The following is a 27317-nucleotide window of genomic DNA, read 5'->3' as shown; positions in this document are numbered from 1 at the left end:
CCCCGCCAGCTTTTCCCACCGGGATGGGGCGGGGCTCTTAAGTACCCGTCCCAGGAGGGGGTGGGACAGTTCTCTGGCCTGTGCCAGCGCGCCTGTCCGGCTTTGGAACCCATCCAGCTAGTACCTGGAGGAGAGCAAAGCGCTGCCCTGGGCCCCGGCGCTGCCAGCTCCCCCGGCCTGCAGGGACTCCGCCTCCGCCGAGCTCCCCTGGCCTGAAGGGGGAACGCGCTGAAGAAAGGGGGCAGGCCCAGCAGGTGACACAGCTGAGCCCCTCCCCGGGCAGCGAGCCACGCAGCGCCCGGCAGAGAGGCAGCACCGAGGGGGCTGGGGTTGGCACAGCTCAGTGCTGGGTACCCCCCCCAAATGAAACTGTGCAGAGACCCCTCGGAGAAGTGTTTCCAGGGGCCGAGCCAGCCGCCCGTCTGGCTGCAGGAGAACAGTGCCTGGGAGGACGTGCCCGCCCGGCCGAGACGCAGCAGGTGCGAGCCATGGGGCTCGCAGCCCAAGCCACGGAGGGAGCCAGGCGGGCAGCGACGCAGACCGGCGGCGCCGGGCTCCTCACCTTGATGTATTTGATGGTTTGCTTCTCGCGGTCGTACCAGAAGCCGTAGTCGATCCAGAGGCGCAGCAGCTCCAGCGGGGGCTGGGAGCCGAAGGCGTCCTTGGCTGGCATGTTGAGGTCATCCATGAAGGTGATCATGCTCTTGCCGCCCATGGGCACGTAGACCCCCTTGGTCCTCTTCTCCACCCGGCTCTCGATGATGTTCTGCACGTTGTTGGATGTGGTCTGGGGGGGGGGGGGGGCGAGGTTGAGCAGGGACCTGAGTCCAGGGACGGCAGGGGGCTTGCGGCTCCATGGGACGGGCCCAGGGCCCAGCCCCACCCAGGGGTCAGCCCTTCCCCGTGGGCCAACAGGCACGTCACTGGACTGAGAGCTTGGATGTGACTGCCAGCCTGTGACTACCCGGTACCTGCCCAGCCGCCAACGCCTGCCCGGCACCTGCCCAGCCTCCCCCTGCCAGCCAGTGACTACCCGACACCTCCCCAGCCTCCCCCTGCCAGCCACTGACTGCCCGGCACCTGCCCAGCCCCCCTCTGCCAGCCAGTGACTACCCGGCACCCGCCCAGCCTCCCCCTGCCAGCCAGTGACTACCCGGCACCCGCCCAGCCGCCAACGACTGCCCGGCAACCACCCAGCCTCCCCCTGCCAGCCACTGACTGCCCGGCACCTGCCCAGCCTCCCTCTGCCAGCCAGCAACTGCCCGGCACCCACCCACCAGCAACTGCCTGGCACCCATTAGCTCTGGGAGGGGAGTGGGGGCTGGTGGATTAGAGCAGGGGGGCTGGGAGCCAGGATTCCTGGGTTCTCTCCCCGGCTCTGGGAGGGGAGTGGGGGCTGGGGGGTTAGAGCAGGCGGGGCTGGGAGCCAGGACTCCTGGGTTCTCTCCCTGGCTCTGGGAAGGGAGTGGGGGTTGGTGGGTCAGAGCAGGGGGCGCTGGGAGCCAGGACTTCTGGATTCTCTCCCCGGCTCTGGGAAGGGAGTGGGGGCTGGTGGGTCAGAGCAGGGGGCGCTGGGAGCCAGGACTTCTGGGTTCTCTCTCCGGTTCTGGGGAGTGGGGGCTGGTGGGATAGAACTGGGAGCCAGGACTCCCGGGTCCTCTCCCTGGTTTGCTCTAACTCAAGTGTGACCAGAGCTAAGTCCCTTCCCCCCCACATTTGCCACTGTTTCCCCTGCGTATAAAGGGCTGAGGATACTTCCCTCCCTCGAGGGGGCTGTGCCACTACATGGCTCCATCACCCCCCTGGCCCAGCACCGGGGGCTCTCCGTGGCCCTGCCCCCCAGGCCCGGCACTGGGGGATCTCCGTGGCCCGTTACCTGTGCCGACATGTTGACGGTCAGCACGGCCCACTTGGTGTTGTCCAGGGACTGCAGCACGCTCTGGGCGATGGAGGTCTTCCCGGTGCCGACCGGGCCCACGAGCAGCACTGGGTTCTGATTGGACACCAGGGCGTTCACCAGGTAGTTGTAGCGCACCGTGTCCACCGTGGGGACGATGATCTTATAGAAGGGGGCGCTGGGGAGAGGGGGACAGATGGGGGCATCAGCCCGAATCATAGAATCATAGAATATCAGGGTTGGAAGGGACCTCAGGAGGTATCTAGTCCAACCCCCTGCTCAAAGCAGGACCTAATCCCAACTAAATCATCCCAGCCAGGGCTTTGTCAAGCCGGGCCTTAAAAACCTCTAAGGAAGGAGATTCCACCACCTCCCTAGGGAACCCATTCCAGTGCTTCACCACCCTCCTAGTGAAAAAGTTTTTCCTAATATCCAACCTAAACCTCCCGCACTGCAACTTGAGACCATTACTCCTTGTTCTGTCATCTGGTACCACTGAGAACAGTCTAGATCCATCCTCTTTGGAACCCCCTTTCAGGTAGTTGAAAGCAGCTATCAAATCCCTCCTCATTCACTTCTGCAGACTAAACAATCCCAGTTCCCTCAGCCTCTCCTCGTAAGTCTTGTGCCCCAGCCCCCTAATCATTTTCTTTGCCCTCCGCTGGACTCTCTCCAATTTGTCCACATCCCTTCTGTAGTGGGGGGAACAAAACTGGACACAATACTCCAGGTGTGGCCTCACAAGTGCCGAATAGAGGAAAATAATCACGTCCCTCGATCTGCTGGCAATGCTCTTACTAATGCAGCCCAGTATGCCGTTGGCCTTCTTGGCAACAAGGGCACACTGCTGACTCATATCCAGCTTCTCGTCCACTGTAACCCCTAGGTACTTTTCTGCAGAACTGCTGCCTAGCCACTCGGTCCTTAGTCTGTAAAGTGAATGGGATTCTTCCATCCTAAGTGCAGGACTCTGCACTTGTCCTTGTTGAACCTCATCAGGTTTCTTTTGGCCCAATCATCTAATTTGCCTAGGTCCCTCTGTATCCTATCCCTACCCTCCAGCATATCTACCACTCCTCCCAGTTTAGTGTCATCTGCAAACTTGCTGAGGGTGCAGTCCACGCCATCCTCCAGATCATTAATGAAGATATTGAACAAAAACGGCCCCAGGACCGACCCTTGGGGCACTCCACTTGAAACCGGCTGCCAACTAGACATGGAGCCGTTGATCACTACCCGTTGAGCCCGACAATCTAACCAGCTTTCTATCCACCTTATAGTCCATTCATCCAGCCCATACTTCTTTAACTTGCCGGCAAGAATACTGTGGGAGACCGTATCAAAAGCTTTGCTAAAGTCAAGGAATAACACATCCACTGCTTTCCCCTCATCCACAGACCCAGTTATCTCCTCATAGAAGGCAATTAGGTTAGTCAGGCAGGACTTCCCCTTGGTGAATCCATGCTGACTGTTCCTGATCACTTTCCTCTCCTCTAAGTGCTTCAGAATTGATTCCTTCAGCACCTGCTCCATGATTTTTCCAGGGACTGAGGTGAGGCTGACTGGCCTGTAGTTCCCCGGATCCTCCTTCTTCCCTTTTTTAAAGATGGGCACTACATCCCCGAAGGGATCATCGCGCTGGATCAGACCAATGGCCCCATATCCTGCCCCTTCCTTGCTGCGCCGGGTCCATCCAGCCCCATATCCCGTCCCCTGGCTCAGGCCAATGGGCCCATCCAGCCCTGGATCCCGCTCCGGTGACACTGCACCCCATATTCTTCACAGTGATATCATGATGACATCGTTATGATGCAAACTAAGTCATGTGAGAGGTCGTTGGAAAGGTGATGATTTGCTGAATAGGATTATCCTATTTGTATGTGTGACGAACTGGGACTGTTCTTACTGTGATCTGTAAGTGCTGACAGGGGAGTGTGGCTAGGATGGTCTCCATTGGGGGATGGGAGAATGACTGAAGGGAAATACCTGAGCCTGTAACATGAGAACCCAGGAGGGGGCTGGGGCGAGGTGACACCTTTGCCCGGGAAACTGAACAAAGGCTGTGGGAGGGGTCGCTGAAGGCAGACTCGGGGAAGCTGGCTGGTGAGGTGGCTGGAGGCAGGGAGGGCTCTGACCTCTGGAGGGGGGCTGGGATGCCCGAGGACCCCAAGATGGACCTAACTGAGGGGTATCCTGTTGTCTGTGCCTGCACGACCTGTCTCGGACTGTATTCCCGTCGTCTAAATAAACCTTCTGCTTTACTGGCTGGCTGAGAGTCATGGTGAATCGCAGGAAGCCGGGGGTGCAGGGCCCTGAGTCCCCCCTTACTCCGTGACAGTATGCATGTAGGATTTTTGTATCTGAAATTATGAATATTGACAATGTCTCTGCATTGCCGGTGTAGTTACACCTGGGGAATGCCCACTAGCCAAGATGCTCTCATTCTAGACAGTGGGTGGGGAATGGGCCATTAGGAAAACAAATAGGCCTTAGGAGAAGCTTATCTCCCTTCCTGTGAACGCTCTAAGGTGGATAGAAAGCTGGCCAAATCAACGGATAGTGATCAATGGCTCCATGTCCAGTTGGCAGCTGGTATCAAGCGGAGTGCCCCAAGGGTCGGTCCTGGGGTTGGTTTTGTTCAACATTTTATTAATGATCTGGATGATGGGATGAATTGCACCCTCAGCAAGTTTGCAGATGACACTAAGCTGGGGGTAGAGGTGGATTCGCTGGAGGGTCGGGATTGGGTTCAGAGTGACCTAGACAAATTGGAGGATTGGGCCAAAAGAAATCTGATGAGGTTCAACAAGGACAAGTGCAGAGTCCTGCACTTAGGAAGGAAGAATCCCAGGCACTGCTACAGGCTGGGGACCGACTGGTTAAGCAGCCGTTCTGCAGAAAAGTACCTAGGGGTTACAGTGGACGAGAAGCTGGATATGAGTCAGCAGTGTGCCCTTGTTGCCAAGAAGGCCAACGGCATACTGGGCTGCATTAGTAAGAGCATTGCCAGCAGATCGAGGGACGTGATTATTTTCCTCTATTCGGCACTTGTGAGGCCACACCTGGAGTATTGTGTCCAGTTTTGTTCCCCCCACTACAAAAGGGATGTGGACAAATTGGAGAGAGTCCAGCGGAGGGCAAAGAAAATGATTAGGGGGCTGGGGCACAAGACTTACGAGGAGAGGCTGAGGGAACTGGGATTGTTTAGTCTGCAGAAGAGAAGAATGAGGGGGGATTTGATAGCTGCTTTCAACTACCTGAAGGGGGGTTCCAAAGAGGATGGATCTAGACTGTTCTCAGTGGTGGCAGATGACAGAACAAGAAGCAATGGTCTCAAGTTGCAGTGGGGGAGGTTTAGGTTGGATATTAGGAAACACTATTTCACGAGGAGGGTGGTGAAGCACTGGAATGGGTTCCCTAGGGAGGTGGTGGAATCTCCATCCTTAGACAAAGCCCTGGCTGGGATGATTTAGTTGGGGTTGGTCCTGCTTTGAGCAGGGGATTGGACTAGATACCTCCTGAGGTCTCTTCCAACCCTAATCTTCTATGATTCTATGAACGCTCCAAACAGCTTGTGGACGGGGGAAGCGGTAGACGTGGTATATCTTGACTTCAGTAAGGCTTTTGATACTGTCTCACATGACCTTCTCATAAACAAACTAGGGAAATGCAACCTAGACAGAGCTACTATAAGGTGGGTGCAGAACTGGTTGGAAAACTGTTCCCAGAGAGTAGTTATCAGTGGTTCACAATCGTGCTGGAAGGGCATGCGTGGGGTCCTGCAGGGATCGGTTCTGGGTCCGGTTCTGTTCAATATCTTCATCAGTGAGTTAGATAATGGCATAGAGAGTACACTTATAAAGTGTGCAGATGATACCAAGCTGGAAGGGGTTGCAAGTGCTTTGGAGGGTAGGATTAAAATTCAAAATGATTTGGACAAACTGGAGAAATGGTCTGAAATCAATTGGATGAAATTCAATAAGGACAAATGCAAAATACTCCACTTAGGAAGGAAAGGACAGTTACCTGTTCCGTAACTGGCGTTCTTCAAGATGTGTTGCTCAGGTGTATTCCACTATAGGTGTGCATGCTTGCCACGTGCACCGGTGCCGGAAGTTTTCCCCTTAGCAGTATCCGTAGTGGGGGAGCACCGCTGCGACCCCTGGAGTGGCGCCGGTATATTGCACCATAAAGGGGGCTGCGTGCTCCCCCCACCCTCAGTTCCTTCTTGCCAGACAACTCCGACAGAGGGGAAGGAGGGTGGGACGTGGAATACACCCGAGCAACACATCTCGAAGAACGCCAGTTACGGAACAGGTAACTGTCCTTTCTTCTTCGAGTGATTGCTCATGTGTATTCCACTATAGGTGACTCCAAGCTATCCGTGATGGAGGCGGGTAGGAGTTTCAAGTGTAAAAAAATGTTTAGGGGTTACCTGGGCGGAGCACCGCCCTACCAAACCCAGTGTCATCCCTTGTCTGGGAGACGATCACATAGTGCAATGAGAAAGTGTGGACAGAGGACCACGTAGCAGCCCTTCAGATGTCCTGAATAGGGACATGAGCGACATTGGCCGCGGATCTCGTCGAATGAGCCTTCACTATAGGAGGTGGGGGAACCCCTGCCAGGTCATAACAGATGCGAATGCACGAAGTGATCCAGTGGGAGATCCGCTGGGTGGAGACTGGTCGCCCCCTCAATGAAAGCAATGAAAGCAATGAAAAGCTGTGGGGACCTTCTAAAGGGCCTGGTTCTGTCCAGGTAAAAGGCCAGCACTCTACACACGTCTAACATGTGCAGGCGGCGTTCCTCGTTGGAGGAATGGGGCTTAGGACAGAGGATCGGGAGGAAAATATCCTGATCCATATGGAAAGCCGAGACCACCTTCGGCAAAAAGGCAGGGTGAGGGCGGAGCTGAACCTTGTCTTTATGAAAGACCGTATAGGGCGGTTCAGAGGTCAGGGCCCTGAGCTCGGAGACCCGGCGGGCTGAGGTGATAGCCACTAAGAACACCACCTTCCACGACAGGTGGGACCACGAACACGTGGCTAACGGCTCAAAAGGAGGCCCTGTGAGGCGGGAGAGTACCAGGTTTAGATCCCAGAGCGGGACCAGGGGTCTGGCATAAGGGAATGCCCGATCTAACCCTTTCAGAAACCGGTCCATCATGTGATGTGAGAACACAGACAGGCCCTGCACCGGGGGATGGAAGGCCGAAATGGCTGCCAGGTGCACCCTGATGGAGGAGGGCGCCAGGCCTTGGGTCTGACAGGACAGGAGGTAATCGAGGACAAGCTGGATAGGGGCGGAAGAGGGAGAGGAACCTCTATCCCTCGCCCACATAGAGAACCTACAGGGCCGCCCAGGGGGGGGGTTAAGTGGGGCAATTTGCCCCAGGCCCCGCAGAGGCCCCCACGAGAGTTTTTCGGGGCCCCTGGAGCGGAGTCCTTCACTCGCTCCGGGGGCCCTGGAAAACTCTCGTGGGGCCCGGGCCCCCGGAGCTTTTTCCGCTCCGGGTCTTTGGCGGCAATTCGGCGGCAGGGGGTCCTTCCACCCCGGGACCCACCGCCGAAGTGCCCTGAAGACCCGCGGCGGGGGGTCCTTCCGCCCCGGGACCTGCCACTGAAGTGCCCTGAAGACCCGCGGCAGGGGGTCCTTCCGCCCCGGGACCCGCTGCCGAAGCGCCGGGTCTTCAGCCGCAATTCGGCGGCGGGGGGCCCCAGGCCCCCTGAATCCTCTGGGCGGCCCTGAGAACCTATACCACTTAGCCAGGTAGGTTCGCCGCGTGGAGGGTTTCCTAGTTTCCAGCAGGACCCGTCTCACATCCTCAGAACACCTCCCCTCCTCCTCATTCAACCATGAAGCAGCCAAGCTGTCAGATGGAGCGCGGCTAGGTTGGGATGGAGGAGGCAACCTTCCTCCTGGGAGAGGAGGTCCGGGCGTAGCGGTAGTCTGCAAGGAGGGGCTGCTAAGAGTTGCAGCAGGGACCTGTACCAATGCTGACGGGCCCAATCCGGGGCTATGAGGATCATCCTTGCCCCATCTGACTTCACCTTCTGTAGGACCCTGTCTATTAAGGGGAAGGGTGGGAAGGTGTACAAGAGGGGCCCCGACCATGGGAGCAGGAACGCATCCGATATGGCCTCTTCGCCCTCTCCTGCTCTGGAGCAGAATCGAGGACACTGTCGATTCTGGGCGGTGGCGAACAGGTCTACCTGGGGAGCACCCCACTGTAGGAAGATCCACCTGGTCACCTCCTTGTGCAGGGACCACTCGGGTTGCTGGGAGAATACCCTGCTCAGGTGGTCCGCGAGCGTGTTGCTCTTGCCGGGCAGGTAAAAGGCCCGAAGGAGTATACTGTGGGCTATACAAAACTCCCACAGGAGCTTGGCTTCCTGGCATAAGGCCCGGGAACGCGTGCCCCCCTGTTTGTTGATGTAGTACATGGCGGTCGTGTTGTCCGTGAGGACTCTGACCACCTTCCCCTGTATGTGGTGGCAAAAGGCCACGCATGCCAGGCGTACGGTCCTGAGCTCCCTGACATTTATATGCAGGGTTAGGCTCCTCTGGTGACCACATACCCTGGGTCCTGAAATCCCCCACGTGGGCTCCCCAGTCCAGGTCCGAGGCGTCCGACACTAGATCTAGTGAGGGATGAGGCTCTCGGAAGGGGATACCACGGAGCATGTTGCTCGAGAGGGACCACCAATGGAGGTCTGCCACCACCCTGGGCAGCACTGTGACAACCTTGTCCAGGCCGTCCCTGGCCTGGGAGTACCAGGAGGCCAGCCAAAGCTGGAGGGGCCTCATCCGAAGCCTGGCATGTCACACCACGTAGGTGCATGCTGCCATGTAGCCTAGTATTTGAAGGCACACACGTGCCGTGGTTATTGGAAAAGCCGTGATGGAGGTGATGAGAGCCTTGAGCGTCTCGAACCTGTCCCGTGGGAGGGAGGCCGTGGCTACTCGGGAATCTAGCAGCGCCCCTATGAATTGTATGTGCTGGACTGGGAGTAACGTGGATTTCTCCTCATTTACCAGTAGGCCTAGAGCCCCGCAGGTGTCTAGCAGGAACTTCATCTGCTGCTGCACCAGAGCGCGAGACCGGCCCTTGAGCAGCCAGTCGTCGAGGTAGGGGAAGATCTGCAGCCCTTGCCTCCTGAGGTGGGCCGCCACCACCGCCATACACTTTGTAAATACCCTGGGGGCAGTAGAAAGGCCAAAGGGGAGGACCGTAAATTGGAAGTGGTCCTGACCCACCAGGAAACGGAGGTAGCGCCTCCGAAAATGTGGATGTGAAAGTACGCATCCTGGAGGTCCAGTGCAGTAAACCAATCCCCCTGGTCTAGGGATGGAATAATAGAGGCCAGGGACACCATGTGGAATTTGCAATGCACCAGAAACTGGTTGAGGTTCCGCAGGTCGAGGATGGGCCGAAGCCCGCCCTTCACCTTGGGGATGAGGAAATACCTGGAGTAAAAACCCTTGCCCTGGTATTCCCGAGGTACTCGTTCCACCGCTCCCAGAGAGAGGAGGCGCTCTACTTCCTGGTAAAGGAGTAAGGCATGCTCCGGGGACCCGTCCGGCTGCCCGGACGGGGGACAAGTGGGAGGGGCTGAAACAAACTGCAGCTTGTACCCTTGGGAGATGGTACTGAGGACCCATTGGTCCGACGTGATATGGGACCATCGCAGTTGGAAGTCCGATAAACGGTTTAGAAAAGGTAACTTATTAACTGGGTGGGGGGGTACACTGGCAACAGGCCTGGTGACCCCCCTCAACAAGTCAAAAACGCCGTTTTCCCTGCCGTTTGGCCTTCGAGGCCCTAGGCCATGGGGCCGAGCGGGATTGGCGTTGGGACCGACGTCTTTGATCCCTCTGCCGCTTAGGCGGGGGTTCATATCTGCCCCTAGCTTGCGGAGCAGAGGGTTGAGGCCTGGGTTTGTCCTTAGCAGGCGGGATGTAGAGGCCTAGCATCTGCAGGGTAGTACGGGAGTCCTTCATCCCGTGCAGACGGATGTCTGTCTGGTCCGCGAAAAGGGCCTTGCCATCAAACGGCAGGTCCTGCATTATGGACTGGAATTCTGATGACAGCTCCGAAAGCGAGAGCCACGCCGCCCATCGCATGGAGACAGCGGTCGCCATCGAACGAGCGGTTGTGTCTGCAGCGTCCGAAGCCGCCTGGAGAGCCGCTTTGGCAGCAGTCGCACCCTCTTCAACCAACGCCCTGAACTCCTTCACCTCCTTGTCAGGAATGAGGGGCTCAAATTTGGGGAGGGATCCCCACAGGTTAAACTTGTAGCAGCTCAGAAACCCCTGATGGTTGGCCACTTTGAGCTGGAAACTCGTTGACGAATAAACCTTTTTACCAAAGGCATCAAGTCTACGAGCATCCTTGTCCTTTGGCATGGGCGCGGGCTGGCCATTCCGTTCACGGTGGTGGACCGACTCAACCACTAGGGAGTTTGGAGCTGGGTGCGTATAAAGGTACTCGAGACCCCTCGCGGGGACGAAGTACTTCCTCTCGGCCTTCTTGGAAATAGGCCCAAGAGAGGGCGGGGTCTGCCAAAGGCCAGTGGTGATGTTGGCAACTCCCTGATGGAAAGGAAGCGCCACACGCCCCGGTACCGAGGAGGCGAGGACATTGAAGAGGGTGTCAGAGGGCTCCTCCATCTCCTCGGCCCGGAGCTTGAGGTTGGCTGCCACCCTCCGAAGCAGCTCTTGGTGGGCTTTAAAGTCCTCCTGGGAAGAAGGAGGCGGTACCGCAACCAAATCGCCCTGCGCCGAAGGGGTGGGCGGCGCGGCACCTTCAGCGGCTAACGGCACCGTGGGCTCCCCATCCAGGTTCAGTGCCGGAGTCGGTGCCGGAGGTTCGGCACCCACGAGTTGATCTCGGTGCCGTGAAGGTGACGCGGGTCGGTACTGAGAAGCTCCAGCCATGGAGCGAGGGCCTGGCTGCGCAGGTGCCTGAGGCCACGGTGCCCACTGGCACCACTGCCATGCCAGGGCATGGCCTGGAGCAGAGGCGCATCAGGCGCCGGCAGGGCAGGCTGGTCCTGCGGTGCAGTGCGGCCCTGGGAGAGACGGCTGTGCGCCAACGCTGAGGTGCGGGAGGAGCACACGGTGCCGTAAGAGCGGCTGGAGCGGTCCCGATCGTGACGACTCCTTCCCCGAGACTTCGACCTAGAGGAGGTCGAGACATATATGTCCGAGGAGCTGTCCCTGGATTCATTGCGGCGCCTGTGGCCACGGTGCCTCGGTGCCGGGGACTCTCGGGACGCGCCACAAGCATGGTGTCTGTGACGGCGGGCGCCCGAGTAGGAGCATCGGTGCCGACGGCATCGCGACCTGTCCCTCTCGGACTCGCTGGAAGAGGAACGGCGCTGTCTCTTGCCTCCTCCTCGACGGCGCTCAAGGCCGGAGGAGTGGGATCCGCTCTTGGAAGAGTCCAGACGCGGAGTCGACGCGGGGCTCTAATAGGCACCTCGACCAGGGAAGGTGCCTCGGCCTCCGACACCTCCGGGGAGTGCTGATGGGCGCCCAAACGTGGCTTTCCACGGGACCGGGAGCCCGACTGCGGCGGCGCTCCCGGCACCAGAAGTGTCAATATATCGCGCGCGGCCTGAGCTGCCTCCAGCGTCGAAGGCAGGTGTACCTCCGGTGAGGCTCACATGGACGGGACTGGACTACTCCGCTCAGTGCGAGTCGGAGGTCTCTGTCCCGGTGGGGATCGTGGGCTGCCCAACTCGGGTCTGGCCTCACCCCTGTTCTTCTCCCGGCGCCGCTGAGACTTCCCTGGCTTCTTAGCTGGGGAGCGGTGCTGTGACGTCGACGGTGCTTCGCTGCGCACCGAGGAGGCGGTGCCCGGTGCCAATTCAGAACGGTGCACTGGAGGCGCCTCACCACGTGGCGATGACGCGGAGCCCGGCGCGGTGTCAGATCGATGCGCTGGTGCCAGGGCCAATGCCGACTCCATTAAAAGAGCCCGGAGTCGGATCTCACGCTCCTTCTTCGTCCGTGGCTTGAAGAAGCGGCAGATCTTGCACTTCTCACTAACGTGAGACTCGCCCAGACAGCGAAGACACTGATTGTGGTGATCGCTTCTGGGCATAGAATTGCGACAGGAGTCGCACGACTTGAAGCCTGGGCCACGGGGCATGCCCCGAGCCAGGCACTCACGAAAGAAAGTTCAATAACGGAGAGAGATCAGTGAACCGGATACCACTAAGCTAGATACGCTGCAGCTACGCTAAGCTGGAGCAAGTTCCGACTACCTTCACTGGCGGCAAGAAGGAACTGAGGGTGGGGGGAGCGCGCAGCCCCCTTTATGGCGCGATATACCGGCGCCACTCCAGGGGTCGCAGCGCTGCTCCCCCACTACGGATACTGCTAAGGGAAAAACTTCCAGCACCGGTGCACGTGGCGAGCACGCACACCTATAGTGGAATACACATGAGCAATCACTCGAAGAAGAACAATCAGAAGAACAATCTGGAATGAGTCCTGCAGAAAGGGATCTGGGGGTCTGGTGGACCACAAGCTAAATATGAGTCAACAGCGTAACACTGTTGCAAAAAGAAGGAACATAATTCTTGGCTGTATTAGCAGGAGCGTCGTAAGCAAGACACGGGAAGTAATTCTTCTGCTCTACTCCGCGCTGATTAGGCCTCAACAGTTCGGGGCGCCACATTTCAGGAAAGATGTGGACAAATTGGAGAGAGTCCAGAGAAAAGCAACAAAAATAATGAGGGGTCTAGAAAACATGAGCAATGAGGGAAGATTGAAAAACTCGGGTTTCTTTAGTATGGAGAAGAGAAGACTGAGAGGGGACATGATAGCAATTTTCGAGTACATAAAAGGTTGTTACAAGGAGGAGGGAGAAAAATTGTTCTTCTTAACCTCTGAGGATAGGACAAGAAGCAATGGGCTTAAACTGCAGCAAGGGCAGTTCAGGTTGGACATTGGGAAAAATGTCCTGTCAGGGTGGTTAAGCACTGGAATAAATTGCCCAGGGAGGTTGTGGGATCTCCATCATTGGAGGTTTTTAAGAGCAGGTTACACAAACACCTGTCAGGGATGGTCTAGATACTTAGTCTTGCCATGAGTGCAGGGGACTGGACTAGATGACCTCTTGAGGTCCCTTCCAGCCCTACGATTCTATGATGGCTGGTATGACTCTACAAGGACATGTGATGTGACCACATGTCTCTAGACTCCATCTTGGGATGTCAGTAATTTTCCACAGACCAGTCTCGGAGCCAAGCTTTGACACAAAGGGCTAAAAGCTACATAAGGGAGGGAGTGACATCGTCTGGGGTTCTTCACGCCCTACCCAAGACTCCTGGAAACACCTGAGGAACAAAGACTGACCTGAGGGAAGTGCTGGACCCAGGCTAAAGGGATTTTTAGCCTGTGACTGGAGCCTGGGGATCCAAGTGGTAAGCAAGTGCAGCTTGCCCTTTAAGGATCTGCAGCCTGCTTGTATCATCTCGTAGGGTGAGGATCTGCTATTCAGAGCCGATCTATGTAGTATATTGAGCTTAGTTTGCGGTTTTTGTTTATTTTCTAGGTAATCGGCCTTGATCTGTTTGCTATCCCTTAGAATCACTTAAAATCTATCGTTTGTAGGAGATTCCCAGAGCGTGCGCTTCTCCCCCCAGCTTAGGACCCCCACTTCTCCTGCTCAGACTGGCTCCAGCTAAGGTGATGGGAGCCCAGCCCAGCCCCCCATCTCAGCCCCCAGCGGCCAGTTACTCACTTGGATGGGTACCTCCACATTTTGGGTAGCTTGTCCTCAAACGAGGCCCAGTTCTTCCTCTTGGGGTCGACAAAATACTCGTAGACGGTGTCCTGGAGGGAGCAGGGAGAGCCCGTGAGGGGCCCGGGCCTGGGAGCACCCAACGCGCGGCCAGGACAGGAGCCGGAGCTGGGGCCCATCAAGGGGATCAGGCCCTGGGCTCAGCAGAGCCTTGGAGCTGGGGACTACGGAGGGCTTGAGGTGTCAATGCCGTGAAGAGAGATGGGAGCGGGGCAGGAATGGGAGGAAATGACATGGAGCTGCTCACCCCCGGCAAGCGCTGTCCCTCTTCCCTTCCCCTATTGGCCATTCCCCTCCCATCACCCTCTTGGCTCTGCTCTGGTCACAGCACCACCGTTCCTCTGGGCTCCCTCGTGCCCACAGAGAGGGAGGTCGCCTGCGTGGGGAGACGCGCCAGGGACCTTGTTAGGGAAGGAGCCTTCCATCTCTCGCAGGTAGCTGTCAATCTTCTTCCTGCCCTCCTCGTCCACCGCCGCGCACACAGACCAGATCATGCTGAAGATGAAGTACATTTCCACCACTGTGGTGTAGTTCTCGCCATCTGCTGGGTTCACCTGGAGAGCAAGAGATGGGAACCTCGCGCTGAGCTGGCTTTCTAACCTTACCGCAGGCTACCAGAGCATTCCCCATAAACACGCATTGACACACCCGGGACATAGGGTGACACAACAAGAAGTGTTCTATATTGATGTACCCAGAACATCAGGATGCACAGTGGGAGCTTTCTAGGTTGATGTACCCAGAACATCAGGCTGCACAATGGGAGCGTTCTAGACTGACGTACCCAGAACATCAGGCTGTACCATGGGAGCGTTCTAGACTGACATACCCAGAACATCAAGCTGCACCATGGGAGCGTTCTAGGCTGTCATACCGAGAACATCAGCTTGCATGATGGGAGTGTTCTGGGCTGATACAGCTGGAATGTAAGGCTGCATGATGAGAGTGTTCTAGGCTGGCATACCCATACCCTGAACCCTTAAATCAGCAGCTATGATGGGTGAGTTGTAGGTTGACACACCCAGAACCTTTAAGCTCTGTGAATCAGTCTTTATTTCTTCTCTCCCTACATGGTACTTGTGTATCCTCCAAGCTCAGGAGGCTTTGCTGGCCAATGGTACCAGAACATAAGAATAGAACATAAGAACGGCCAGACTGGGTCAGACCACAGGTCCATCCAGCCAAGTATCCTGTCCACTGACAGTGGCCAATGCCAGGTGCCCCAGAGGGAGTGAACCTAACAGGTAATGATCACGTGATCTCTCTCCTGCCATCCATCTCCACCCTCTGACAAACAGAGGCCTGGCTAATAGCCATTAATGGACTTAACCTCCATGAATGTATTGCCCCGGCAGTCGGGGGGACGAGAACACGGAGAGGCTGAGAAACAAGGGTGTGCCAGAGCGCTAGCTACTAGGGACGATTCTTAAACCAAACTGCTACAGAAACCCCCTGCTCTGGATTCCGAAGGGCCGGCTTCCCAGTTCCCACAGCTGGGTACCTCTGTTGATTTAAGCAGAGTCACTCCTGGATTACGCCAGTGGAAACACAGTCAAGGAGTGGAGCTCATGCTGATTACCATGCCCAGACACACACCAAGGGGTACCAGGGGTGCAAAGGAGCCCGCCAGTGCTCCGAGCGATGGTAGCAACAGGCGGAAAGGCAGCCAATGAGAGCGCGAGGGCGGGCTCCCGCCCGCTACCTACCCCATTCTCTGGGGTGGCCAGAGCAGAGAAGAGCTTGCAGAGTGACACGATCCCGCTGTACTCGGGGATGGGGACCAGCTCCTCGCAGTTTTCCTTCTTGAAGGTCAGCATCTTGTCGATGAACTTGTCAAACATCCGCTGCAGAGCTTCCGTCTCCCCCTGAGGAGTGAGGGGCCCAGAGCAAAGCTCCCGCACGGCCGGTTTGGGCTATTCCACTCCTGGGTCCCCCACCACACCCGACCTGCAGCCCCTCCCCCAGCTCCAGCCCTGGACTCCCCCTCACTCCCAACCCGCAGCTCCAGCGCTGGGCTCACACCCCCGGCTCTGCCAGTGCCCCTCGGCCCAACTCCACCACCCCTAGCGCTGCACTGCGCCCCTGTCCCATTCCCTCCACACTCCCGAGGACCTTGGGGCGCTTCTCGATCCAGGAGTGGACGTAGGGTTTCCAGCCCAGGTCGCTGTAGTCCGTGTAAACCATCCCGCAGCGGGAGACGGTGGCGGGTGAGGCCACCGCTAGGTTTTCCACCTCGAAGAGCAGCGAGACCTAGAGAAGGGACAGGATCAGTCAGGGCAGCGCGCGGCCTTCCTGGCCCCGGCCCCAGTGCTCAGAGCCGCCCCCGGGGGAACTTGCCTGCTCGGGCATGGAGATCCGCTCCCCGTTGATCAGGGTCAAGACTTTGTTGTCGTCCATGACCGAGTTCATGCTCTCGATCCACAGGGTGTCCACCGGCCCGTCAAACAGGATCCACTTCTCATCGGGCTTCTCGTCTAGCGGGACCGGGCGAGCAGGGGAAGCCCCCTTAGCGCTCTGGGAGGAGCAGCAAGGGGAGCTCCCCACCCTTGCCCCAAAGCTCTGCCTCCCAGCCCTCTCTGCTCCCCCCGATCTGCTCCCACTGCCCTCAAGGTGCCCTCGGGCCTCCGACCGCAGCGCCAGGTGCTGGGACAGGAGATGAAATGGAGATGTGCATGTGCCATCCAGGGATGGAACAGGGGATGCGGGTCGGGAGTGAGGTGCACCGGCAGAGCTGGGCGGGGCAGGGCTGGGCTAGCAGGGGCTGCGGGTCGGGAGTGAGGGGCACCTGCAGAGCTGGGGGGGCAGGGCTGGGCTAGCAGGGGCTGTGGGTCGGGAGTGAGGGGCACCGGCAGAGCTGGGGGGGCAGGGCTGGGCTGGCAGGGGCTACGGGTCGGGAGTGAGGGGCACCGGCAGAGCTGTGGGGGGGGGCAGGGCTGGGCTAGCAGGGGCTGCGGGTCGGGAGTGAGGGGCACCGGCAGAGCTGGGGGGGCAGGGCTGGGCTAGCAGGGGGCTACGGGTCGGGAGTGAGGGGCACCGGCAGAGCTGGGGAGGGCAGGGCTGGGCTAGCAGGGGGCTGCGGGTCGGGAGTGAGGGGCACTGGCAGAGCTGGGGGGGCAGGGCTGGGCTAGCAGGGGGCTGCGGGTCGGGAGTGAGGGGCACCGGCAGAGCTGGGGGGGCAGGGCTGGGCTAATAGGGGCTTGGGGTCAGGAAGGGCACACACACACTGCCACACGAACCGAGACTCAGTGACACCTCGCCCGGGCATCACGTGTGAATTGGAACCAGAGCCCTGGCAGGCACCGGCCCCATCCTCCTTCCCAGGTGCTGAGCCAGCCAGTCCCCCCGGCGGCTCCCGCCACCTGTCACCTCGCTGTCATACTGAATTACCAGCGATATTGGGGTCAGGCCGAGGCCCGCCCCCTTCCCCTTCTCCTAGTAACAGCAGAACTCTCTCACATGCCACCGCAGCCTGGCACGCACACGCCACCCCCTCCGGCATGCAAACCGAATCTCCTGGGCTCCCGTGGGGAGACCCGGCCACAAGCCATGAGACTGCGGGTCGCTGAGCAGCCACGCACGGCAGGGGCTCCCCCACGCGGCGCCGGTGGGTACAGCCTGGCATCTGGTGCCCACGCAGCGCAGCACGCCGGGCCCGGGGCACAGCTCCCCGCGGCATGCTGCTGCAGCACGGTGCACGGATGAGAGCACCTCCCCTCCCGGCGCTGTTTGCGGAATGCTGGTGCCAACCGGCGGCACCAGCCGGCACGCTCTGGGGGCACCCCAGCACCCGGGCACAGCCAGTCTCCCAGAGAGGGGCAGGCCAGCGGAGAGATTGGAACAGACAAGCCAGAGTGAGGAGCAGAAAGCAGCACACGGGGGTTTGGCAAAGCCACCAAGCCAGGCTGGGAGCAGCCACCCCTCTGCCCAGTCCTATCGGCTGTGCCCTTCCCCTGGGCACGGCCCCCCGCTCTTATCGGCTGTGCCCTGCCCCCCCTCTGGCCAGTCCTATCGGCTGTGCCCTGCCCCCGGGCACGGCCCCCCCCCTCTGGCCAGTCCTATCGGCTGTGCCCTGCCCCCGGGCACGCCCCCCCCCCCTTATCGGCTGTGCCCTGCCCCCGGGCACGGCCCCCCCCTCTGGCCAGTCCTATCGGCTGTGCCCTGCCCCCGGGCACGGTCCCCCCCTCTGCCCAGTCCTATCGGCTGTGCCCTGCCCCCGGGCACGGCCCCCCCCCTCTGCTCACTCCTATCAGCCGTGCCCTGCCCCTGGGCACGGCCCCCCCCCCCGGCCAGTGCTATCGGCTGTGCCCTGCCCCCGGGCATGGCCCCCCCTCTTATCAGCTGTGCCCTGCCCCCGGGCACGGCCCCCCCTCTGGCCAGTGCTATCGGCTGTGCCCTGCCCCCGGGCATGGCCCCCCCTCTTATCAGCTGTGCCCTGCCCCCGGGCACGGCCCCCCCTCTGGCCAGTGCTATCGGCTGTGCCCTGCCCCCGGGCACGGCCCCCCCCCGCCCACTTCTATCAGCCGTGCCCTGCCCCCGGGCACGGCCCCCCACACCCACTCCTATCGGCTGTGCCCTGCCCGCGGGCACATCCCCCCACCCACCCAGTCCTATAAGCCGTGCCCTGCCCCTGGCCATGCCCCCCCCCACTCCTATGGGCTGTGCTCTGCCCCCATCTCTGGCTGCAGCTCACTCCTGGCCCTGGCTGTGGCCCTGGCCCCGGAGCCCGTGGGTACCTGCGCAGGCCGCCCTCATGACGCTGGACAGGATGCCATCTGTCCACTCGCCAGTGCTGAGGTCGTACTCTCCATACAGCTCGCCCAGGGACACGGCCTTGGGGTTCAGGGGGAATTCCTGCCGGTGCCAGCGCCCGCCGGAGGGGAGAGAAGCACATGGACATCACTGGGGCGGGAAGCCAGGGACCCCCGCCCAGCCCAGCCACGGATCCCAGCCCCCTGCCCCCGCCCCCCGGCGCCAGGGCAGTCTGTGCCCCCTGGAGATGGCCCCAGCTCCCCACCCACGGGCGGTGCAGGCCCCGGCCCCGGCAGCACCCACTGACCCGGACGAGGTTGTAGGCGGCGTCCCCGCTCCGGCACAGGGCGGACATGGTGGCCTGCAGGGTGCGCCAGGTGACCGTCTTGCCGCTGCCCGTGTTGCCCACGATCATGGTGGAGTGGCGGGAGTTCTTGGTCTCGTAGAGCTGGATGACCTTGGTGATGGTGAAGGGGATCACCTGCAGCCCCATCCCCTTCAGCTCCAGCTCGATGGCTTCCTTCAGCTGCAGAGACAGGGCCGGGCCTGGGGTGACGGGCCCCAGCCACAGAGCGGGGAGCCCGGGATGGGGCATGGCCCGAGGCAGAGCCTGGAGCGGCCCACTCCACGCCTGGCCTGAGCTCGCTGGGCATGTCCCCAAGATCCCGCTCCCCTCCCAGAACCAGGAGAGAACCCAGGAGTCCTGGCCTCCAGCCCTCCCCCCCCCGCTCTAACCCCTAGACCTTGCTCCCCTCCCAGAACCAGGAGAGAACCCAGGAGTCCTGGCCCCCAGCCCCCCTGCTCTTACCCCTAGACCCCGCTCCCCTCCCAGAGCCGGGAAGAGAACCCAGGAGTCCTTGCCTCCAGCCCCCCAGCCCCCGCTCTAACCCCTCGACCCTGCTCCCCTCCCAGAACCAGGAGAGAACCCAGGAGTCCTGGCCTCCAGTGCCCCCCACTCTAACCGCTAGACCCCGCTCCCCTCCCAGAACCAGGAGAGAACCCAGGAGTCCTGGCTCCCAGCCCCCCTGCTCTGACCCACCAGCCCCCACTCCCCTCCCCGAGCCGGGGAGAGAACCCAGGAGTCCTGGCTCCCTGCTCTCATCCACCAGCCCCCACTCCCCTCCCAGAGCCAGGGAGAGAACCCAGGAGTCCTGGCTCCCAGCCACCCCCTGCTCTAACCACGACACCCTGCTCCCATCCCCGAGCTGGGAACAAAACCAAGGACTCCGGGCTCCGCGTCCCCTGCGCTCTGGAAGGAAGTGCCTCGGCAGTGCAGCCTCTTGGCACTAGAGGGCGCTGGGCTCCATCTCACTTGGCTCCTTGGCTCCAGCCCCGGGGGAAGGAGCCCAGCTGAGTGGCCGGGCCGGCTAGCTGACCTTCCCGTAGTCAATGACCGGCGACTCGATGCCCGGGAAGAGGTCCTGGACAATGCCGTTGAAGAGGGGCACGTCGACTGAGGCGAGCTTGGCAATATTCATGTCCTTCATGGCCATCAGTAGGATCTGAAAGCCACCAGGAGAGCCAGGTGAGCCGGGCACCCTCGGGTGCCGGGGATCCGGCTGGCACACTGACTGCGTCGCTCCACACGGCCAAACCGCCGGCAAAACTCCCCTCCAGCACTGCCCGTGCCACCAGGAGAGCCAGGGGAGCCGGGCACCCTCGGGGTGCTGGGGATCCGGCTGGCACACTGACTGCGTCGCTCCACATGGCCAAATCGCCAGCAAAACTCCCCTACAGCCCGACACCGCCTGGCACGGACGCAGGATCCCGGGGGCACCTCACCTCTTCGTCGGTGATGTCGGGGTGCACCCTGCGCTTCTTCCCGGCGTAGCGGAGCAGTGACGTCAGCGCCCGCAGGCCGAAGTCGTAGTGGTCCTGCTTGGACAGCTGCTGCACTGCCAGCGAGTACAGGGTGTAGACCTTCTTAGCCAGGAGCTGGGACAGAGCGGAGCCCGTCAGCGGGGGGCGAGGCAGCCCGGGGCACACTGGCTCCATTTCGGGGGGCAGGGGCACCAGGCTTCGGAGGGGGCATCTCGCTAAGAGCCCCGGGAACCCCCACCTCATCCCAGGCTGCCGTCCCCTGACCCTCTTCTAACAACCACGGCTCCAACCTGGGGCCATACCAGAGCCAGCACCCCCAAGAGCAGAAACCCCCTCACCCTGGCCAGCCGGTCCCCCAATCTTGGGGCCAGATGGGAGCCCATGCCACCCACACGGGAAAGGCCCCAAGTCCCATTCTCTGAGCCAGCCAGTCCCCCCAGTCTGGGGCCGGATGGGAACCCATGCCACCCAGATGGGAAAGGCCCCATGCCACCCAGACAGGAAAGGCCCCATGTCCCATTCTGTGAGCCCGGCAGGGACTGAACCCACTGACCAGGCCACGAGCGCTCCCGAGGGCGACTCTCTGAGACCCGGCGGCCCCAGGCCCGCGAGTACCTTACAGTTGCTGAACCCTTCTCCGAAGAGGATGATCTCTGCGATGAGCGTGGAGTCCGGCACCACCATGGAGATGGGGCGGAACATGGACTTGAGGTTGTCGGGCAGCTCTGTGCGTCCGGCGTAACCTGCCCCATGGCACCCAGCAGCACGTTAGCCTTGGCCACCTGCCATCTCCGCCCCGCTCCCTTTACCCCGTCCCCAGGCCTGGGACTCTGAGCCGAGGCCCCTGCATAGGGACAGGCTGGTCTTGTGTTGTTCCCTAGTGGCTGTGTGGTGCCCATCTGAACTCTGAATGGGGAGGGGGCCTGCCACGCCCGAGCCAGCGACTCCGCCAGCGAGAGAGACCTTTCCGTGGGCACGCCCGTGTCTCCTACCTGGGTTCATGGTGATGAAGATGCCACAGGACCACACCAGCTTGATCTTATGGCCCTCAAAGATGAAGGAGGTCATGTTGGCGGCCAAGGCAGAGAGAATGGAGAGGATCTGCTGGGCCACCACAGACAACACCTCAATGTTGATGCGGTTGAACTCGTCAAAACAGCCCCAGGCTCCTGTCTGCGGGACGAGAGCAGAAAGGTGGGGGTGAGGCTGCAACGGGCAGGTTCCCCCATTCACACCCTGCCCCACACCTCACCCTGCCCAGGAGAGGGAGTTGTGTCTAAGAGTTAGAACATGGGGGGCCAGCAGCCAGGGCTCCTGGGTTCTGTCCCCAGCTCTGGGAGGGGAGTGGGTCTGGGAGTCCCATGGGCTCTGGAGCCAGTGCAGTGGCCTGACCCCTTACCTGAGCCAGGCCCGAGTACATGCGCCCCATGGATTTATAGTCCAGGCCTTCGGAGCAGTTCACTACAATCACATACATGCCCAGGGCCTTGCCCAGGTCTTTCACAGTCTCCGTTTTCCCTGTGCCGGCAGGGCCTTTGGGAGACCCTCCCCGGTGGAGGTGGAGGGCTGTGGTCAGAGTGATGTAGCACCTGGAAAGAGAGAGGGGAGATCACACATCAATCTCCCTGCTTTCCCCAGCCCGCCCCCAGGCCATCTGCCCCTGGGATCTCCTCTCTCCCTCACTCTCATGTCCACTCTGCTCTTCTCCTGCCCATCCAGCCCCTCTGCCTCGGGAAACAGACCTCAGCTGAAGCCATCATGAAGCCAAAAAGGGGGGGAGGGATAGCTCAGTGGTTGGAGCATTGGCCTGCTAAACCCAGGGTTGTGAGTTCAATCCTTGAGGGGGCCATTTAGGGACCTGGGGCAAAAATCTGTCTTTGAGCAGGGGGTTGAACTAGATACCTCCTGAGGTACCTTCCAACCCTGATATTCTATGATAAGCTCAGCAGTTAGTCCCTAGCTCTCCTGTGGCACTTTCTTCAGGAGATCTCAAAGCACGCGGCCTCATCAGCTTCACTGTCAGGGATCAAGCGATCACCTTAACTTAGCCAACGAGCTCTAGGTGCCTCTTGTGATCCCCCTGAACTCCCAGCGCGCCCTGGGGGGCTGCCGACCGCCCCGGAGCGGCAGGGGCTGGACACACCGTGCCTGTACCTGTCGGTGAGCGGCGTGATGACCAAGCGTCCGGAGTTCCCCAGGTACTCGTAGCCGTAGGGGAACTGGGTGTTGGTTTGCCTGATGACACAGTCGTCCAGATCCTGCCGGGGGAAATGGGGGGAAGTAGAGCCAGGCCTCTGGACTCCCCCACCTGCCCATGGGGCTCCCGTGACAGAGAGCAAGCAGGCACCAAGGGAGAGACTCATCAGACTGCAGAGAGGACGGCTGTGCAGGTCCCGGGGGAATCCATCTGGCAGCCCATGAGGTCAGGTTCATCCCCTCTCCTGCCGTACCCGGGCACTCTGCAGACACAAACCCGTTAGCCCTCTGACCGCCCCCACCCGGGGAGGTGGGTCATATCGCTGGGGAGAAAAGGAGGCACAGCTGGAAAAGGGGCTTGGCCGAGGCCAGGTGGAGGTGGAGCTGCGGAGTTCCCAGCTCCACATCCCGTGCTGAGCCCACTGGGCCGCGCTGCCACCTCAAAGGAGAGATGAAAAGCAGGGAGCAGGGCTGGGGGAGCACCGGACATGGTGGAGAGCTCCGCAGGGACCCGGACTTGGGCAGTGCTAGTCCCGGGGACTCTGTCTCAAGCGATGGAGCTCCCACCAGGTACTCCCTGGTGAAGGAAAAGGCCCAAGTAGGGACCATCGAATTGTGGAGGTAAATGCGTGGTTATGCAGGTGGTGTCGGAGAGAGGGCTTTGGATTCTTCGACCACGGGATGTTGTTCCGGGAAGAAGGATTGCTAGGAAGAGATGGGATCCACCTACCGAAGAGAGGGAAGAGCATCTTCGCAGGCAGGCTGGCTAACCTTGTGAGGAGGGCTTTAAACTAGGGTCACCGGGGATGGTGACCTAAGCCCGGAGGGAAGTGGGATATCAGGAGGAAACGCAAGGAGGAGGGTGCAACAAGGGAGGCCTCCTGATTCATACCGAGAAAGCAGGGCAATTGGCTAGTTAGCTTAGGTGCCTGTACACGAACGCACGAGGCCTGGGAAACAAGCAGGAAGAATTGGACGTCCTGGCACAGTCAAGGAGCTATGATGTGACTGGAAGAACAGACTTGGTGGGGTAACTCACATGACTGGAGCACTGTCATGGATGGGTAGAAACTGTTCAGGAAGGACAGGTACGGGAGAAAAGGTGGGGGACTTGCACTGTATGATTGCTCAGAGCTCCAGTATGAAACTGGAGAAAAACCTGTTGAGAGTCTTTGGGTTAAGTTTAGAGGCGAGAGCAACAAGGGTGATGTCATGGTGAACGTCTGCTATAGATCATCAGACCAGGAGGAGGAAGTAGACGAGGCTTTCTTCAAACAACTAACTGAAGTTTCCCGATCAGAGGCCCTGGTTCTCATGGGGGACTTCAATCCCCCTGACATCTGCTGGGAGAGCAATACAGCGGTGCACAGACAATCCAGGAAGTTTTTGGAGAGTGTTGGGGACAACTTCCTGGTTCAAGTGCTGGAGGAACCAACTAGGGGCCATTCTCCTCTTGACCTGCTGCTCACAAACAGGGAAGAATTGGTAGGGGAAGTAGAAGTGGGTGGCAACCTGGGCAGCAGTGACCATGAGATGGTCGAGTTCAGGATCCTGACAAAAGTAGCAGAATACGGACTCTGGACTTCAGAAAAGCAGACTTGGACTCCCTCCGGGAACTGATGGGCAGGATCTCCTGGGAGGCTAATAAGAGGGGGCAAGGAGTCCAGGAGAACTGGCTGTATTTTAAAGAAGCCTTATTGAGGTTGCAGGAAAAGACGGTTACTCACCGTTGTAACTGTTGTTCTTCGAGATGTGTTGCTCATATCCATTCCAGTCAGGTGTGCGCGCGCCGCGTGCACGATCGTCGGAAAACTTTTACCCTAGCAACACCCGGTGGGTCGGCTGTGGAGCCCCCTGGAGTGGCGCCCTCATGGCGCCGGATATATACCACAGCCGACCCAGCGCCCCCTCAGTTCCTTCTTGCCGGCTACTCCGACAGTGGGGAAGGGGGGCGGGTTTGGAATGGATATGAGCAACACATCTCGAAGAACAACAGTTACAACGGTGAGTAACCGTCTTTTCTTCTTCGAGTGCTTGCTCATATCCATTCCAGTCAGGTGACTCCCAAGCCCCACCTAGGTGGCGGGGTCGGAGTGAGACATCGCTGTGTGCAGAACCGCTGACCCGAAAGCAGCATCGTCTCTGGATTGTTGCACCAGCGCATAGTGCGCCGCGAACGTGTGCACCGAAGACCACACTGCAGCTCTACAAATGTCCTGGATCGGGACTTGAGCCAGGAAGGCAGTCGAGGAGGCCTGGGCCCTCGTGGAGTGAGCGGTGAGGCGTGGCGTCGGGACACCGGCCAGGTCGTAGCAAGCACGAATGCAGGACGTGATCCAAGAGGACAGGCACTGTGAGGAGACCGGTGAGCCTTTCATCCGGTCGGCCACCGCAACGAAGAGTTGCGTCGTCTTCCTAAACGGCTTTGTACGGTCAATGTAGAAAGCCAGGGCCCTGCGTACGTCCAAAGAATGCAAACGCTGGTCTTGACGAGTAGCGTGTGGCTTTGGATGGAAGACCGGGAGAAAGATGTCCTGGTTTACGTGGAAAGGTGAAACCACCTTCGGAAGAAAGGCAGGGTGGGGGCGAAGCTGCACCTTGTCCTTGTGGAACACCGTGTATGGGGGCTCGGACGTCAGCGCTCTGAGTTCAGAAACATGCCGTGCTGAGGTAATGGCTACGAGGAAGGCCGTCTTCCAGGATAAGTACAGGAGCGAACAGGTCGCTAATGGTTCAAACGGGGGCCCTGTGAGCCTGGAGAGAACGAGGTTGAGGTCCCACGTTGGAACCGGCTGGCGTATTTGTGGGTACAGCCGGTCCAAGCCCTTGAGGAATCTAACGACCATCGGGTTAGAGAAGACCGATGACGGGAGTTCTCCTGGGTGGAATGCCGAAATGGCGGCGAGGTGAACTCTGATTGAAGATATCGCCAAGCCCTGCTGTCTTAGGGACAGGAGATAGTCCAGTATGAGAGGGATAGCTGCCTGCAAGGGGGACGTAGCTCGTTGCTGACACCAACAGGAGAACCGCTTCCACTTGGCTAAGTAAGTGGACCGTGTAGAGGGCTTCCTACTTCCCAGCAGGATCTGCTGGACGGACTGCGAACATTGTTGCTCCGTCTGATTCAGCCATGGAGCATCCACGCTGTGAGGTGGAGCGATTGTAGGTCGGGGTGACACAGACGGCCGTGGTCCTGGGAGATGAGATCCGGACTCAAGGGGAGCGTGATCGGCGCTTGAACCGACAGCTCCAGCAGTGTGGTGTACCAGTGCTGCCTCGGCCAAGCGGGAGCCACTAGAATTACTCGTGCCTGGTCGGTGCGGATCTTGAGCAGCACCCTGTGGACAAGCGGAAATGAGGGAAAGGCGTAGAACAGGTGGCCCTTCCACGTTAGAAGGAAAGCGTCCGACAGAGAGCCTGGAGCTCGGCCGTAAAGGGAGCAGAATGCGTGGCACTTCCTGTTGGCCCGGGATGCGAATAGGTCGACCTGGGGAAATCCCCACCTCCGGAAGACGGAATAGATGATATCCGGGCGAATCGACCACTCGTGCGTCTGGAAGGACCTGCTGAGACGGTCCGCCAGCGTATTCTGGACTCCAGGCAGGAATGATGCGGTGAGATGGATCGAGTGGGCGATGCAGAAGTCCCACAGGCGAATGGCCTCTTGGCATAGGAGCGATGAGTGGGCTCCGCCTTGCTTGTTGATGTAAAACATGGCCGTGGTGTTGTCGGTGAGGACCAGCACGCAACGGCCCTGTAGGAAGTTGAGGAATGCCTGGCAGGCTAGGCGCACCGCCATCAGTTCCCGGACGTTGATGTGTAGGGCTAGTTCGGATACGGACCACAGGCCCTGGGTATGACGCTCCCCGAGGTGAGCGCCCCATCCTAGAGATGAAACGTCCGTGACTAGGTGGAGGGAGGGTTGTGGGGCGTGAAAAGGCACTCCTGCACAGACCACTGCGCGATCCAACCACCAGGTGAGGGAGGTCAAGACCGAGGGCGGGACCGTGACCAGCATGTTCAGGTCGTCCCGGTGAGGACGGTACACCGATGACACCCAAGCCTGTAGTGGGCAAAGCCGTAGTCTGGCGTGGCTGGTTACGTAGGTGCACGAGGCCATGTGACTCAACAGGGTAAGGCATGTCCTTATGATGGTGAACGGAGATGCCCGCAGTCCGTGAATGACGCGTGCGATGGACTGAAAGCGGCCTTCTGGCAGAATGGCTCGTGCACTTCTGGAGTCCAGGATCGCTCCAATGAACTCTATTCTCTGTGTTGGCACCAGAGTGGACTTCTCTCTGTTGAGTAGAATGCCCAGCTCGTGGAAAGTCTGTGTCACCATGTGGACGTGAGCTTGAACTTGGTCCCTGGTGCGGCCGCGCACCAGCCAGTCGTCCAAATACGGGAACAGCTGTACCCCTTGTCGGCGAAGGTATGCCGCGACGACTGCCAGACACTTTGTGAACACTCTGGGAGCCGAGGACAAGCCGAAGGGAAGGACTGCGAATTGGTAGTGCACCTTGTTTACTACAAATCGCAGGAAGCGCCTGTGAGGCGGATAAATTGCTATATGGAAATAAGCGTCCTTCATGTCGAGGGCGGCGAACCAGTCTCCAGGATCCAGCGAGGGAATAATGGTCCCCAATGATACCATGCGGAACTTCAACTTTACTATGAATTTGTTGAGTCCGCGCAAGTCTAAGATGGGCCGTAGACCCCCTTTCGATTTGGGGATCAGGAAGTAGCGGGAATAAAACCCCCTGCCCCTTAACTCCTGCGGAACCTCCTCTATGGCTCCCATAGAGAGGAGCCCGAAAACCTCCTGTGTAACGAGTT

The 27317-nt window shown here is 59.6% G+C and overlaps 1 protein-coding gene across 1 annotated transcript in view; it reads right to left on the bottom strand.

Annotated features, from left to right (window-relative positions):
• Positions 1 to 27317, bottom strand: part of DNAH2 (dynein axonemal heavy chain 2) — a 108568-nt gene that overhangs the window by 29797 nt on the left and 51454 nt on the right. The window contains exons 32-46 of the mRNA XM_065417371.1: positions 22440 to 22543; positions 21685 to 21874; positions 21278 to 21458; positions 20901 to 21028; positions 20247 to 20399; positions 19841 to 19966; positions 18772 to 18990; positions 18449 to 18566; positions 16053 to 16189; positions 15828 to 15965; positions 15422 to 15580; positions 14117 to 14269; positions 13656 to 13747; positions 1877 to 2075; positions 563 to 787 (exon numbers count right to left, since the gene is read on the bottom strand). Of these exons, the coding sequence (XP_065273443.1) occupies positions 563 to 787; positions 1877 to 2075; positions 13656 to 13747; positions 14117 to 14269; positions 15422 to 15580; positions 15828 to 15965; positions 16053 to 16189; positions 18449 to 18566; positions 18772 to 18990; positions 19841 to 19966; positions 20247 to 20399; positions 20901 to 21028; positions 21278 to 21458; positions 21685 to 21874; positions 22440 to 22543 (2322 nt within the window). The remainder of the gene's footprint in view (positions 1 to 562; positions 788 to 1876; positions 2076 to 13655; positions 13748 to 14116; positions 14270 to 15421; positions 15581 to 15827; positions 15966 to 16052; positions 16190 to 18448; positions 18567 to 18771; positions 18991 to 19840; positions 19967 to 20246; positions 20400 to 20900; positions 21029 to 21277; positions 21459 to 21684; positions 21875 to 22439; positions 22544 to 27317) is intronic.

This window comes from Emys orbicularis, chromosome 15 (assembly GCF_028017835.1).
Source record: "Emys orbicularis isolate rEmyOrb1 chromosome 15, rEmyOrb1.hap1, whole genome shotgun sequence".
Lineage (NCBI taxonomy): Eukaryota > Metazoa > Chordata > Testudines > Emydidae > Emys > Emys orbicularis.
This window is presented reverse-complemented; position numbering and strand designations above follow the sequence as displayed.